The following is a 16,663-nucleotide window of genomic DNA, read 5'->3' as shown; positions in this document are numbered from 1 at the left end:
AAAGTATGTTGGTAGTTACAAGCAATTAAGTTAAATTGAAAAGTCACATCCTGATTCAGAAATCTGTTTAGACATTTTACTGGTTTCATGGAATGGAATGGAAGAGAGCAAACTATTTACAAGTAAGTCCCATTGACTTCAATGGAACATGCTTAAGTGCTTTGCTAAATTGTGTCTTCAGTGGGACTTCAGCAGCAGTGCTGCATATGCTAGGAGTGCAAATTTGTCCCTATTCCTGTTAAGGAGAGCTAAAAGGCAAGAGCCCCCACGTCAAGATGAGCCAGCTTTTTGTACCGTAGGATCATGAAATGGCGTGGGTTAACTTTAGCAGGTACCTCTGAAATCTAGAACCACGTTTTTGTGGCTGTGGTGGTCCAGCAGGGATAAAGTCAACTTGTCTGGGAAAACGGAATTCTGTTACCAACCTGAGTCCAAGTGAGCAAAAGTTTCCTGTGATAAGTCACTGATAATACAACAGAACATACATGTTTTCATGTTGTCTGACTATATCACTAAAAGCTATATGACATTATATTCCACTGTAAAACCAAGGTGCTAATATGACAAATCATTATTAATAGTAATGCTTACCACTTATAAAATGCTTTACAAGTTCACAGTGGTTTTCCAGCATTAATATAATGAATCAGCTAGATGCAACCAAATCAAGTGTTGTTGGCCACTCTTTTTTTATTTTGATGTCTCCTTTCAGTGTCATTGCAGGATATTACAATGAGAAAAGCTTTCCGGAGTTCCACAATTCAAGATCAGCAGCTGTTTGACCGCAAGACTCTGCCTATTCCTTTGCAGGAGACTTATGACACTTGTGAACAACCTCCCCCACTCAACATACTCACCCCTTACAGGTAAGTGTGGAAAAATCAGGGGGAAAAAATTCCCCCCAGTAACTTATAGCAGTATTCTGACACCCTTACTCATGTTGAGTAGTACCATAATCTCGGAGTAGTCCCATCCACAACAATGAAACTACTTGTGGAGTAAGGATGGCAAAATCTGGTCATCAACGTTAATACTACTGTGAATGTTATGCCCAGCTAACATTGGTAAGAAAAGCCATTCTAAAGCTCCATATTTGGCTAACCTAGTGAGGAGGGCTTTAAACTAGGTTCACCGGGGGAAGGAGACCAAAGCCCTGAGGTAAGTGGGGAAATGGGATCCTGGGAGGAAGCACAAGCAGGAGAGCGCAAGAGGGGAGGACTCCTGTCTCATGCTGAGAAAGAGGGACGATCATTGAGTTATCTTAAGTGCCTATACACAAATGCAAGAAGCCTGGGAAACAAGCAGGGAGAACTGGAAGTCCTGGCACAGTCAGGGAACTATGATGTGATTGGAATAACAGAGACTTGGTGGGATAACTCACATGACTGGAGTACTGTCATGGATGGATATAAACTGTTCAGGAAGGACAGGCAGGGCAGAAAAGGTGGGGGAGTTGCGTTGTATGTAAGAGAGGAGTATGACTGCTCAGAGCTCCGGTATGATACTGCAGAAAAACCTGAGAGTCTCTGGATAAAGTTGAGAAGTGGGAGCAACATGGGTGATGTTGTGGTTGGAGTCTGCTATAGACCACCAGACCAGGGGGATGAGGTGGACGAGGCTTTCTTCTGGCAACTAGCAGAAGTTGCTAGATCGCAGGCCCTGGTTCTCATGGGAGACTTTAATCACCCTGATATCTGCTGGGAGAGCAATACAGCGGTGCACAGGCAATCCAGGAAATTTTTGGAAAGCGTAGGGGACAATTTCCTGGTGCAAGTGCTGGAGGAACCAACTAGGGGCAAAGCTTTTCTTGACCTGCTGCTCACAAACAGGGAAGAACTAGTAGGGGAAGCAAAAGTGGATAGGAACCTGGGAGGCAGTGACCATGAGATGGTAGAGTTCAGGATCCTGACACAAGGAAGAAAGGAGAGCAGCAGAATATGGACCCTGGACTTCAGAAAAGCAGACTTTGACTCCCTCAGGGAACAGATGGGCAGGATCCCCTGGGAGAATAACATGAAGGGCAAAGGGGTCCAGGAGAGCTGGCTGTATTTTAAAGAATCCTTATTGAGGTTGCAGGAACAAACCATCCCGATGTGTAGAAAGAATAGTAAATATGGCAGGCGACCAGCTTGGCTAAACAGTGAAATCCTTGCTGATCTTAAACGCAAAAAAGAGGCTTATAAGAAGTGGAAGATTGGACAAATGACCAGGGAGGAGTATAAAAATATTGCTCAGGCGTGCAGGAGTGAAATCAGGAAGGCCAAATCACACTTGGAGTTGCAGTTAGCAAGAGATGTTAAGAGTAACAAGAAGGGTTTCTTCAGGTATGTTAGCAACAAGAAGAAAATCAAGGAAAGTGTGGGCCCCTTACTGAATGAGGGAGGCAACCTAGTGACCGAGGATGTGGAAAAAGCTAATGTACTCAATGATTTTTTTGCCTCTGTCTTCACGCACAAGGTCAGCTCCCAGATTGCTGCACTGGGCAGTACAGCATGGGGAGAAGGTGACCAGCCCTCTGTGGAGAAAGAAGTGGTTCGGGAGTATTTAGAAAAACTGGACGTGCACAAGTCCATGGGGCCGGATGCGCTGCATCCGAGGGTGCTAAAGGAGTTGGCGGGTGAGATTGCAGAGCCATTAGCCATTATTTTTGAAAATTCATGGCGATCGGGGGAGGTCCCAGATGACTGGAAAAAGGCTAATGTAGTGCCCATCTTTAAAAAAGGGAAGAAGGAGGATCCGGGGAACTACAGGCCAGTCAGCCTCACCTCAGTCCCTGGAAAAATTATGGAGCAGGTCCTCAAGGAATCAATTATAAAACATTTAGAGGAAAGGAAAGTGATCAGGAACAGTCAGCATGGATTCACGAAGGGGAAGTCGTGCCTGACTAACCTAATTGCCTTCTATGATGAGATAACTGGCTCTGTGGATGAGGGGAAAGCAGTGGATGTGTTATTTCTTGACTTTAGCAAAGCTTTTGATACTGTCTCCCACAGTATTCTTGCCACCAAGTTAAAGAAGTATGGGCTGGATGAATGGACTGTAAGGTGGATAGAAAGCTGGCTAGATCGTCGGGCTCAACGGGTAGTGATCAATGGCTCCATGTCTAGTTGGCAGCCGGTTTCAAGTGGAGTGCCCCAAGGGTCGGTCCTGGGGCCGGTTTTGTTTAATATCTTTATTAATGATCTGGAGGATGGTGTGGACTGCACTCTCAGCAAGTTTGCAGATGACACTAAACTAGGAGGCGTGGTAGATACACTAGAGGGTAGGGATCGGATACAGAGGGACCTAGACAAATTAGAGGATTGGGCAGAAAAAAACCTGAGGATGGTTCAACAAGGACAAGTGCAGAGTCCTGCACTTAGGACGGAAGAATCCCATGCACTGCTACAGACTAGGGACCGAATGGCTAGGTAGCAGTTCTGCTGAAAAGGACCTAGGGGTCACAGTGGATGAGAAGCTGGATATGAGTCAACAGTGTGCTCTTGTTGCCAAGAAGGCTAACGGCATTTTGGGCTGTATAAGTAGGGGCATTGCCAGCAGATCGAGGAACGTGATAGTTCCCCTTTATTTGACATTGGTGAGGCCTCATCTGGAATACTGTGTCCAGTTTTGGGCCCCACACTACAAGAAGGATGTGGAAAAATTGGAAAGAGTCCAGCGGAGGGCAACAAAAATGATTAGGGGTCTGGAGCACATGACTTATGAGGAGAGGCTGAGAGAACTGGGATTGTTTAGTCTCCAGAAGAGAAGAATGAGGGGGGATTTGATAGCAGCCTTCAACTACCTGAAGGGGGGTTCCAAAGAGGATGGAGCTCGGCTGTTCTCAGTGGTGGCAGATGACAGAACAAGGAGCAATGGTCTCAAGTTGCGGTGGGGGAGGTCCAGGTTGGATATCAGGAAAAACTATTTCACTAGGAGGGTGGTGAAACACTGGAATGCGTTACCTAGGGAGGTGGTGGAGTCTCCTTCCTTGGAGGTTTTTAAGGCCCGGCTTGACAAAGCCCTGGCTGGGATGATTTAGCTGGGAATTGGTCCTGCTTTGAGCAGGGGGTTGGACTAGATGACCTCTTGAGGTCCCTTCCAACTCTGATATTCTATGATTCTATGATTCTATGATTTGTTAAACAATGTTTGTACTGAAAAAGAGAAGTAAAGTTAAAGCTAAATTCCTTTTAAGATGTATTCTGTTTCTGCCAAGGAGTACTGTATAGAGTATACAATCCTGTGACTTGAATCTTATATGGTGTGACCAATTTCACAATAGCATCTATGAGAAAAGGGAAAAACTCATTCCAAAAGGATTGCGCATTGTTGCCATGTTCAGTGGTTTCTGGCAGAGCACAGTCAAAACCACATTTCATTCTAAGACTTGATACAGCAAAATTAATCAGAAAGAAATTATTCTCTTCCTGTGACATTGACATTCAAGGTAAATTTGATGCCAAAGAGCACATAATAAAATGGAAGAGACATTGATTTTTAGTCCATTACAGGTTTCTATTTATTGGATAATAATAATAATATAACATGAGAGTTAGTAAGAAGCTAATTTAAAAAAAAAAACCAGGTGATTACACTGTTGTGGTTAGTACAAAAAATGAGCTGAGGGTTTGTTGCTTTCCTAAAATTATGTTGAATGCCTATTTACATGAAAAACTGGTCCCTCAACTTGTACTTACTGTTTTGGGAGATAAATTAGAGTCACATTTTAAAACAATTTAGGGCGAGTGGATTCATTTATTCGGGACACATGTTATCCCACAACTAGCATTAAAACTTATTTCTAAAATAAGGATAAGGAATGATGGGGGGGGGAGAAGGTTTTAGAGGCACCAACATGAGAGTATTAGTACTGGAAATAACTAACTGAAATAATAAAAGGTGAGCATACAGAGGAAGAGAGATTAGAAAATATTGCTCCCACAGTGTTATCCTCAGAGGCAAGGTGTCTAGATTTTCCAGCATAAAGGTTTAATACAAAAAGCAGGAGAATTAGTCTATCATAGATTCCTAGCCTCAACAGAGCTGTTTGCAGATCTTATAAGCCAAAAGGGACCCCTAAAATGCTCTAGCAAACTACAACAGGAGAAAAAGTGACTTCATTGAGGTAGACTTTACCCTGTAAAATTCACATCATCTTTTCTTCTTTCAATTCTGTTTTTTGTGAGTCTCCAAATCAATCTGGCTATCCATGTTAGAGAGGCTTATTTATTTATCTTTAACATGTGTAGTGATCTTTAGTATAATTTTAAATCTAATTATTATGCTTCAGGTAAACTTATGTGTTGTAGTAATTTTTTTGATAATGTACTTGAGGCAAAAACCCTGACTATTGTGTTTAAAAATGATGCTGCAGCTACCTGAATAAGCTGTCTTTACATTGCCTCAGCATTTAGTCCCATGTGCTACCAAATAAACAGTATGTTCTATCTTGATAAATTTACCTCAGAGATGACGGAAAAGAAGGTTTGAAGTTTTACACCAATCCTTCATATTTCTTTGATCTATGGAAAGAAAAGATGTTGCAGGACACCGAGGACAAGAGAAAGGAAAAGAGAAAGCAGAAGGTATTATGTTCCAAGCTAAATAGCTGTGGGTTATGTTTGCTTGCTCATATGATACTTAGTGGTTCTGCAATTTAAAAAGTTCAGTTCTTTACATAGACAAATAGTCTTTTCAAGCATATTGAAACTGGCTCAATGTCATTCAATCAATTTTTCCTTGCCTTTTAAATAAGACACCATTAAAAGAGCCCAGGGTTTTAATGCTGTCTCATCATAGTTAACAGCAGGTTTACCAAATGCTATGAATTCCTCACAACAGTAAAAAAACTCTTACAAGAAATACAAGAAGAATCCAAGGAGGTCTCTGGAGTCTTCTTTTAAAATATGAATTCAACAGTTTTATAGAGAAAGTTGCTTGGAACCTTTTTGAGAAATGTTGACTATAAATTAGCATTAATATGGTAGAAAGGGAACATTTTAATTGTAAAGAAAGGATAAAAAACTGAAGGGAAGCACTGCTACATGCTTATTTTTTGCCATTTATATCCTACATATTTCATAGCATAAATATGGTATCGTGTTGAATGCAAATGTGAGACAGATTCAGAATCTCATTTAAGACCTATTTCAAGCCAGATTAGATTTAGATTTTGAATGAATTTAGTACCATCATTCGGTTATTCTTTAGCTAAGTATCGTATAAACTGAAGTGTCTCCCTCTATTATGCCTTCATTTCCTGTTCTGGTTTGAATAATTTTTTTTCTTGCGCTAGAATCGAGATCTCTCTCTCTCTGTTTTGTAACTGATTTTAAAAGCATTTTTCTTTAAAAAGACTGTCTGTTTTGTTTGCATAACTCTTACAGCAGAAGAATCTAGATCGCCCTCATGAACCGGAAAAAGTGCCCAGGGCGCCTCATGACAGACGGCGAGAGTGGCAGAAGTTAGCCCAAGGTCCAGAGCTTGCTGAGGATGACGCTAATCTCTTACATAAGCACATTGAAGTTGCTAATGGCCCAGCCTCGCATTTTGACTCAAGGTTTCTTTTGTTTCTTTATTTTGAGACATTCATCTTACCCTGGGCTAAATATATTTATGATGTAAATGACTGTATATGTGGTGCAGTACTCAGAATGCAGTGGTGATAACAGAATTGCCTTTACCAAAAGAGAATTTTGAAGTTCTTTCACCCAGGTGTTTTAAATGGTTTATTATCTTGTCATTTTAAAGAATAATTTATATCTCTGGAATTCATTGTTATGGGGGATGTGGAGGTGTGTGTCATTGTTACTCATTTATCAGTCTAATATCATTGGTGCAGGCTTGCACACAGATTTGTCACTGTATTTCAGTTCTGACCTACAACAACCCCTGTTATTCTAGTCTTCTGATTTACTTGAGCAGAAACTGCCAGTATTATGTGGTGGTTTTGTGATGTGAACAAATTATCCACTTGGATGAGATCACTGAACTTATTTACTCTTGATTGAATCTAGAATTTGATTGAAGTTTCTGCAAACCTTAACATGCTAAATTCTCTTTTCATAATATACTTTTGCAGGTGACTGACAATAGCATTTCAGGTAACATACCTGTGGTGTTTGTGCAAAACCAAAAGCATGTAACCAACTGAGGAACTGCACTAGGCAAGAGATGACACTCAAATAACATTAAACTTGAAAATTAAAAAGAAATAGGGGTTTTGGAGGGAGTGCTTGTTTTTTGTCCAGCCTTTTAAATAAGACAATTTTTAAGATTATCTGGTAGCCCTATTAATAGTAGTTGCCTGCTGCAGACTGTAGGATCCAGGATGTTGTGCCTGAAATAAAGAACCTGCCTATTGAGAACTCTGACCTAGTAAAAACTCTACTTACAACGATGTAGAATGAAAAGTCAAAAATGGTTTCAAGTGTAATTTACAACTCAGGTTATGATGAAACCCTCCTTAAAGTGCAGCTCTTCTGTGAAAAAAAAAACAACACATACGTGTATTCCACTGTGTTAGCTCCCCATAATGAGTATATCACCCTCCCTGCCACAGCCCTCATGCAGGTCTATGCCCGATTCCACAGCAAAGTGATTGCAGAACCACTTGAAAACTCAGAGCCCCAAGGATCAACAGTGACTATCTAATACTGTGCTTAATTATTACAGTCATGAGCACTATCCGGAAACCTACAGTAGAACCACCAGCAGTTAGAAAGTGTTCTGCAAACACTTTTCCTCTGACTTCAGAGAAATTGTGATCTTTATCAACATTTTAATTAAACAGTTACATCTGTAAAAATTTCTTAATTGGTGTTGGATCAGATCTTTAAGACAAAAGCAGGGGTTGATTTTAACAGTAGATTGAAGTACACCTCTACCCTGATATAATGCGACCCGATATAACACGAATTCTGATATAACGCGGTAAAGCAGTGCTCTGGGGGGGCGGGGCTGCACACTCCGACAGATCAAAACAAGTTCGATATAACGCGGTTTCACCTATAATGCGGTAAGATTTTTTGGCTCCCAAGGACAGCTTTATATCGAGGTAGAGGTGTATTTTAAGCTGTTGGATGAGTTATCTTCATTTTACTGCTACTACATTATAGTACACTTTAAGTTATCGTGTTGAAGTATATTAGCTTGCAACATTGTGTTTGGGAGATCAGTTGAACTCTATTTTAAGTTGTGTGTCCACAAGACAGTCAAACACAGTAATGCCCTGATAAATGTTTTATAAAACTGTTAGAAGTACTACAATATATGATGTATTGCTATACAATTTAGGAAAGTAGTAAAATAATGTTTGCATATGAAAAGATTGTGAATCACAAACCACTACAGGCACATGACTGTTTCATACTGTAAACCTGTTTCTAATAACACTGTTATATTTGTTTAATTCAATAAAGTCTGAATAATAAACACTAACAGACACGTACTATAGGAATTGTATGGTTTACCAATGAAAAAACATTTAACATTTGAATTGCAGTAGGGCAGAAAGGGAAAAGAAAAGATTAAAAACCACAGTTCGATTGGCATCTCTTGTGCAGAAAGGGAATTTAATTCAGAGATCAAACTAAAGTATAATACAGTAGCTGAGCTGAGTAATGAATGATTTCTACTAATGCATGCGGGGAGGGATAGCTCAGTGGTTTGAATATTGGCCTGCTAAACCCAGTGTTGTGAGTTCAATACTTGAGGGGGCCACTTAGGGATCTGGGGCAAAATCAGTACTTGGTCCTGCTAGTGAAGGCAGGGGGCTGGACTCGATGACCTTTCAAGGTCTCTTCCAGTTCTAGGGGATAGGATATGTCTGTGACCATCAGCAAGACAGTTTTTAAGTGGAAAAATTCCTTTGTTTTGTCTTAGACCTCAGCCATATGTGGATCATATGGATGGATCCTACTCCCTTTCTGCATTACCCTATAGTCAGATGACTGAACTTCTGAGCAGAGCTGAGGAGCGAGTGTTGGTCAGACCACATGAGCCGCCACCCCCTCCACCAATGCATGGTGCAGGAGATATGAAACCTATACCTCCTTGTATTAGGTAAGGAGTCAAGTTTGGAGTCAACAATAAACTGATGTACATCTCTGAAAAAGGTCCAGATACGCAACACTTTGCTTTGAAGAAGCAAGCAGTATCATCATTGTACTTGATTTCAGCCCAGAGAGCAACATAGACCCGAGGTTCTCAGACTGGGTGGAGGGCTGGCCTGGGCGGGGTGTGTGTCCAATGTATTCTAGGGGACATGAGAAGCTTTTGGGGGGGGGGGGGGAAGAGAGAAACGTGCTGCGCGTATTTTACCCACAGCAACAAATAACTAGCAAATCTGATTCCTCCAGATGTATCAGGTTCTCAGATGGCACTGTGCATTTTGACAGATTTCTGTTAAGCTTGCATAGCATTGTACAAAGTTGTTCGTTACTATCCATATGTTATTCCATTTGCTACAACAGTCTGCACATTTAATTGTAAGTTTCGACCACAGTCGCGTTTTGCTCTTGCTCTTATAACAATGGATCATTGGCTCTATTTGAATCAATGGCTTACTGGTTTTAGTATTTAGTCAGAGTTGCACGTTTTTTTTTTTTTTTAATCAGCATATGTACTTGTGTGGTGAGGAGGGGGTGTAAACTACAGACACAAAGAGCGGGGATGGGATCAAATAAGTTTGAAAACCATTGACAGACAATAGTCTACAAAATAGATTAAATTATAGACATTTCTCTCTTAGTTTATTTTTTTGCTTCTTTATGCCTTTCTAATACTGGGATGGAATATTGGGATACAATCTAAACCAGGGGTAGGCAACCTACGGCACGCGTGCCAAAGACGGCATGCGAGCTGATTTTCAGTGGCACTCACATTGTCCAGGTCCTGGCCACCGGTCCGGGGGGCTCTGCATTTTAATTTAATTTTAAATTATTCTTTTTAAAGATTTTAAAAACCTTTACATACAAAAATAGTTTAGTTATATATTATAGACTTATAGAAAGAGACCTTCTAAAACATTACAATGTATGACTGGCACGCGAAACCTTAAATCAGAGTGAATAAACGAAGACTTGGCACACTACTTCTGAAAGGTTGCCGACTCCTGATCTAAACCAATCACTCTGACAGTATTTTTCCACGTAACTTCATATCCAAGCAAAGTCATACTTTATGGATTAGATTTGTATAGGGTTCCCCTTATCTTTATCTGGAATATACAAGAGTAGATCTAGATTATGTTGTTACGTCAGCAAAATAGTTTCATCTCTATCCAAATGAAAGTATTTCACTATCCAAGGAACATGCACAGAAATATACCTCTATTATTGGGTTAACATTTGTAATGAGTGTTACATTTTCCTACCTGAGTATTCTGATTGAGAAATTCCTCTAGCACCTTATACTTAAACATTTACAGTCATCTCTTGTCTCTGAGGACTGAAAAGGTCACTGAACTAGACAGTGTCTTATGTGTAGATATACTCCTCTGTAGCTATGCATGACTGATCTTGTATGGTACCACTGGACCTATCAATGAACTTAAACCCATATCTCAGTTTCAAAGTAATTTTATTAATCATTCCGTAAAATTAGTCCCTTTAGAATAGGGCTTTCAAACAATTAAAAAAAATTGGTGATTAATTGTGAGATTTAAAAAATAACTGCAATAAATCACAGTTTTAGTTGTACTGTTAATACATTTATTTAAATATTTTGGGATGTTTTCTACATTTTCAAATATATTGATTTCAATTATAACAGAATACAAAGTGTACAATGCTTATTTTATATTATTTTTATTACAAATATTTGCACTGTAAAAATGATAAACATTCTGATGACATGTTCAGTTTCATCATCTGAGCCAGATACCACCAACAGAAGGTGGTTCCGGTTCTGTAGTTTCTGCAAGTTCCACACCTTGTCTCACTCAGATTTTGGAAGGCACTTCAGGTTCTTAAATCTTGGGTCGAGTGCTGTAGCTATCTTTAGAAATCTCACATTGGTACCTTCTTTGCATTTTATCAAATCTGCAGTGAAATCAAGACTGCCACATTCTATGAGCTTGTCCTCATACTTCGAATAAATCTCTGGATTTACTACTATGTGTAGGGAAAATCTTTCTTACTGTAGGAAATATGAAATGTACTCAGGCAAATACCTGAGTACATGTATAGGTTAGCAAGAAAAAGGCTGATTATGTTCTACCCAAACAATAAAAAAACTAGACTGTGCCTTTAGATTGGGTAGATTTGATTTCGTGGGGATCTACAGTATCCATGCAGTTGTCACATCAATACATTTAGCTTTATTTATAACCCTAATTACTGATCTTTAAATATTAACAAGCAAAAAAATATATATAAATTTAATTATATTAGCCAGTTTTTCCACTTTGTGGTTTTAATAACTTGCCCTCCTATTGTGTATTTCAGCTCCACCACAGGTTTGATAGAAAATCGTCCTCAGTCACCAGCAACAGGCAGGACACCAGTGTTTGTGAGCCCCACACCCCCTCCTCCTCCTCCTCCTCTTCCATCTGCTTTGTCAACTTCTTCACTGAGATCCGCAATGACTTCCACCCCTCCCCCACCCATACCTCCACCACCACCACCTCCAGCAGCTGTTTTGCAAGCACCAGCAGTGCCACCTCCACCAGCTCCTCTCCAGATTGCTCCTGGAGTTCTTCATCCAGCTCCTCCTCCAATTGCACCACCTCTAGCACAGCCCTCTCCTCCAGTCACTAGAGCTGCCCAAGTATGTGAAACTGTACCAGTTCAGCCAGTTCCACAAGCTGAAGTGCAAGGACTTCCTCCTCCCCCCCCACCTCCTCCATTGCCTCCCCCTGGCATTCGACCCTCATCTCCTGTCTCAGTTGCCACCCTCTCTCACCCTCCCACAACCATTGTTCCTGGCCCTCATGCTCCACTGATGCCTCCATCTCCACCATCCCAAGTGATTCCTGCTCCTGAACCCAAACGCCACCCATCAACTCTACCTGTAATCAGCGATGCCAGAAGCGTTCTACTGGAAGCAATACGAAAAGGTAACGTTTGGCCACCAACAGAAGTTGGTCTCAACAATTTAATAAAATTAATGTACTTTTAACAGATGGAATAATTTACACCTCTGGAAAAAAAGATTTGACAAGAGTATCTTAAATCTGGTGCTGCTTTGTATTCTGTACAATATGCAGCTTGCCAAGTAGACAAATTTTGTTCAACTCATAATTGCACCTATCAGGAGTGTAGTTTAGAATGCAAAAACCAGTTCTCCATAAAAGTTAGCTAAGGAAATGTACATGTTTCTAGATGATCGATGGAGATTATCTTTTAATTTCTAATTATCTGAAGAGTGTCTCTTGATACATTTGTTCCAAATTGTATGGAAAGCAAAAATGTTGTCAAGAATATTTTTCACAAAAGCTGTTCGCTAAGAGCAGAGCAGACCGATTGGCATTTGATCCTGTTTTTATGTAAGCATCTCTCACACACATTACTGCAGTGCAATAACAATGTAAGGACAATATTCAACAGGGTTTTTTTTAAAGATTAAATCAGTAAGGGTTTTGTTTTGTTTTGTAACCCTGAGCGGTCTAGTGGAAGAGTATGTCCCAGAACCCTCTTGCCAATATAAGGCAGGAGAGCACAAGGGATGGGGGAACCTTCTGGGGCAGCACCTTACTGATGCTCTCCTATCTTGCAGATGCTTCATATCACAACATGTGCACTGGTGGTCTAACTATGAACCCTTAGGACTGTGGGATGCTGGTGCATGGTTATAGGGTCTCTTCTAGTACTGCCCTGAACCAGGGGTTAAAGCGGGCCGGTACTGTGTACCGGTAAGAACCCCCACCGGCTCACACCCAGCCCATATTAAAGCACTGCCACAGCTCTGCTTTAATGTCCCTACCCCTTTTGCCTCCCCTGTTGGTGGTCCGTACCAGCAGGGTCAACGATGGGGGGGGGGGCAGCAACGTTAAAAGATGCTCCTTTGCTGTGGCAGCGCTTTAAGGATCCTCAAAGCACTGCCACGGCAAAGGACCGTCAGCTGCCCCTTGCCCCTGTCAGGGGCCCTGCTGGTAGGGTTCCTACTGCCAGGGCCACCAACAGGGGAGGTAAAAGGGGCAGGAACATTAAAGTGCTGCTGCCGCAAAGGACCCTGCAGTGCGTTAACGTTCCTGCCCCTTTTGCCTCCCTCCCCCCACCCCTTCGGCCGCTGACGGGCGGGGGGGAAGGGAAGGGAGCAGCTGCCCTGGCTCCCGGCGATTTAAAAGGGCCTAGGGCTACGGCAGCAGCAGCGTCTGGAGCCCCAGGCCCTTTAAATCAACACGGGAGCCCGGGGCGGCACAGGCCAGGCAGCCTAGAAGGGTGGCTGGGGGATGCTCACCCCCCGCAGCCCCGCCACTTCCGCCCGAGACGCCGCCCCGGCCCTGTACCGATAAGCGTCCTAAGTTACTTTCACCCCTGCCCTGAACACTAGTTGGAATCCTTCTCCAGTGTTTTTAGGTACACTGGGAGAGGCTTCCCTGCATCCTCTTCAACATACAAAGCAGAATTTGTACTTAGAGATATAACATGGTTTACAATAAGCAAGTGTTTTCTATTGATTAGAGCAGAGATGTGAGAGAGGAGAGACTCCTGGGTTATATTCCCTGCTGCAAATCATGTTACTTAGGGAAAGTCACTTGTCTTAACCTCTTTATACCTCACTTTACTCAACCAACAGGACCCTGAACAGTATAAATCAAAGGGTTCTGAAGGAACTGCAGAATGAAGTAATTGAAGTGCTTTAAAACAAATGCAATCTTTCTGTGAAGTAAGCCACTATACCAGAGAACTGGATGGTAACAAATGATAAATATATCTGTACAAAAACTGGTAGGGATGATCCTGGGAATCAGACTAGTTAGCTTTGCTCTAGTATCAGTAAATGGATTGAAGTGACAACTAAAAACATAGGTATAGAACACCTACATCTAATAACTAGCATGAATTCTTTAAAAGGAAATCTTTCCTCCTCTCTAGTCTGTTAGAATTATTTGAGCATGTCAGCAAAAAAAGCATATAAGGAGAGCACACTGGCATAATTCATTTGAGTTTCTAAAAGCTTTTGACAAAATCCTACAGAAGACACTATTAAGGAAACTAAGTAACCCTGGGGGTGACAAGTAGAGTAGAGTCACAGATTAAAACCTGGCTAGGAGACAGGAAATGGAGTAAAAACAGATTTTTAAACTTTTGCCCTGTTGAAGACTGACTGAGTGCTCAAAGGCTCCCTACTGAAATCTTTATTGTTTAATATTGTGGAGGCACCGGCCGGCACTCCATCGTTAAGGATGAGTTCCATTTTGTGCTTAAAGCAGGGATTCAGCCTCCCCACACTAACATTTACTCTGAGTATAGAATGAATTTTCTGAAATTAATCAGTTAATGAGTTCGCATTAAAATCAAATTTCAAATGAGTTGTGTACGACATAACATTTGTCAGTCTTTTCTTGACCCAAATGATTTTAACAATAGACTTGCAAACTCTTCAAATTTCTTTAGTTAAAATGTATTGTGCATATACTATATACTTGGAAACAATTAGGTTGTAATTAAGTGAAGTTATATAATTATAACAATCATTAATAAGTTACGGTCCGCATCTGCTCACCGGTTCAGGTGACTTAAATGAGCTTTTGTGACATTAGAAGTAACTCTACGAATCACCACCCTTTCTCTAGCTATTTTGCATGCAAAAATTCTCTTGATTGTAAGGACTCAGTGGCATGAGGAAAACTGGACATGTGTGCCAAGAATTCTAATGGGTAGGAAGTTACTTTTAAAGGGTCCATGGCCACATGCTACCTTGGACGTCAGGGTTTGAAAGGCCTCCCATGGCACTGCTGCCTCGACTGCACTGCACAACAGACAGAGGCGATGCTTCAAGGGGGCACGCAGGGTCAATTGCCCTCTTCCTCCCCCCCCCCCCCCGCCCCAGCAGCCAACCAGGTGGGAAGCAGAAGGGGTGGGGCCAAAGCTACTTCTGGCTGTGCTGGGATATTGCCCAGTGCAACACAGCAACTGTCTGGGAGAGTGCCTGGCTGTAGCAACGGCAGGCTGCCCCCTGCCCATGCTGGGCTTCCCAGGACCGGGGCTCAGTGAGCCAGAGCCCCCCCTGCTCCCTGGCATGCTCGGAGTTGGCCCCTGTCCACGGAAGCCGCTGCCGCCCCTCCCCAGCCAGCTCTCCCCCAGGGAAGGAGCAATGACCCGGAGTGGCTTGGGCCTGCTCCCTGCCCATCCTTGGCTGCCAGGGAGAGCAGCCGAAGGTGCCGGAGGTGGGAGCCAGCACAGCGGGAGGACAGAGTATTATTATGCATAAGAACAAAGAATGATTATTCTGATGTTTGTGATTTAGGTATTCAGCTACGCAAAGTCGAAGAGCAGCGTGAACAAGAAGCTAAACATGAGCGCATTGAGAATGATGTTGCCACTATATTGTCTCGCCGCATTGCTGTGGAATACAGTGATTCAGAAGATGATTCAGAGTTTGATGAAGTGGATTGGTTGGAGTAAAATAGATACATTGATATACACTGAATGCTAATGTCCATTGTGGTGATTGTTCTTTGAAAACATTTGATGGTCATTTCTAGTGGTTTTTGTATTTTTTTTTCTTTACACTACACATCATTAATCCATGTTTTTCTACTTTTCCGTTTACAAGAAAACTACTAGCACATCTTTGAAACTAAATGTTTTACAGTGGCTTTTCTTTTCTTTTCTTGAAAGAACATATTTTGTTCCAATAGACCACTAAGTATTAAGCATGGGCAGCTGTTGGTAGAGTAGCAGTTTCACTATTTTGGCATATCTTAACTGTGCACTTTGTGAATTTTAAGTTAATGAAGGTAACTGAGATTGAAATTCCGAGGGCAGCTGTATGTACTAATGAGCCTTATTCCATTTTTGATAAATGTTTTTAAAAACCTAGCTATCAAAATATACATCTGTACACTACAAAGGTACATATAGTTAGCAGCACTGAACACAATGAAAGGAAAGAGATCTTTGGGGGCTTTTAATATTTTATTGTTGTTTTTTAAATAATTATGGCCTTATTTGAATGTTTAGAGGTTCCCCCTCCCTCCCAGGTACATATCGTGTGGTACTATTTTGCCTGCATACAAAAGTTTAAATTTTTTCTGTGTGAAATCTTCTGACTTAAACATGCTGTGTAACTTATGTAACTGTTAAAAATAACAGTTTGGTTTAATAAATGGTAAATGTTCTTAGCTGTTGCTTTTTTAATATAGTCATCCTTTTTCTGGCATTACTTAGGAGCTGAAGGGCAAGATTTTCAAAAGTGCCTAAATCACTTCTTATAAAAAAAGACTACTTAAGCTTTTAAGTAACTTGGGTTAAATTTTCAAAAATACCTATGGTACATATTGGGGGGGGGGGGACCAATCATCAGAACAAATATATTTGTTGAGGGAGAAACCTGTGAAACAACACTGAAAGAGAACTAGATGATATTGCAAAATCATGTCTCACGCGGTCTAATTTATACTGCATGTCAGCCACATCTATATACACAAAAAGCCAATGCAATTTTGGACTCAATTCAGAGTTCTTCAAGTAGATACAACCATGTATTCCACTTAGATGTGTGCACGCCCAAT

The 16,663-nt window shown here is 41.3% G+C and overlaps 1 protein-coding gene across 12 annotated transcripts in view; it reads left to right on the top strand.

The window, feature by feature from the left end:
• The window catches only part of WASF1 (WASP family member 1), a 205,247-nt gene extending 188,977 nt beyond the window's left edge, over nt 1-16,270 (top strand). For all 12 annotated transcript variants that reach the window (XM_065590238.1, XM_065590239.1, XM_005287629.5 and 9 more), the window contains 6 exons: nt 713-866; nt 5,450-5,567; nt 6,369-6,541; nt 8,866-9,045; nt 11,430-12,040; nt 15,397-16,270. In XM_065590238.1, the coding sequence (XP_065446310.1) occupies nt 713-866; nt 5,450-5,567; nt 6,369-6,541; nt 8,866-9,045; nt 11,430-12,040; nt 15,397-15,554 (1,394 nt within the window). In that variant the 3' untranslated portion in view covers nt 15,555-16,270. The remainder of the gene's footprint in view (nt 1-712; nt 867-5,449; nt 5,568-6,368; nt 6,542-8,865; nt 9,046-11,429; nt 12,041-15,396) is intronic.
• Nucleotides 16,271-16,663: the final 393 nt, after the last annotated feature.

This window comes from Chrysemys picta, chromosome 3, assembly GCF_011386835.1.
Source record: "Chrysemys picta bellii isolate R12L10 chromosome 3, ASM1138683v2, whole genome shotgun sequence".
Taxonomy (NCBI): domain Eukaryota; kingdom Metazoa; phylum Chordata; order Testudines; family Emydidae; genus Chrysemys; species Chrysemys picta.
This window is presented reverse-complemented; position numbering and strand designations above follow the sequence as displayed.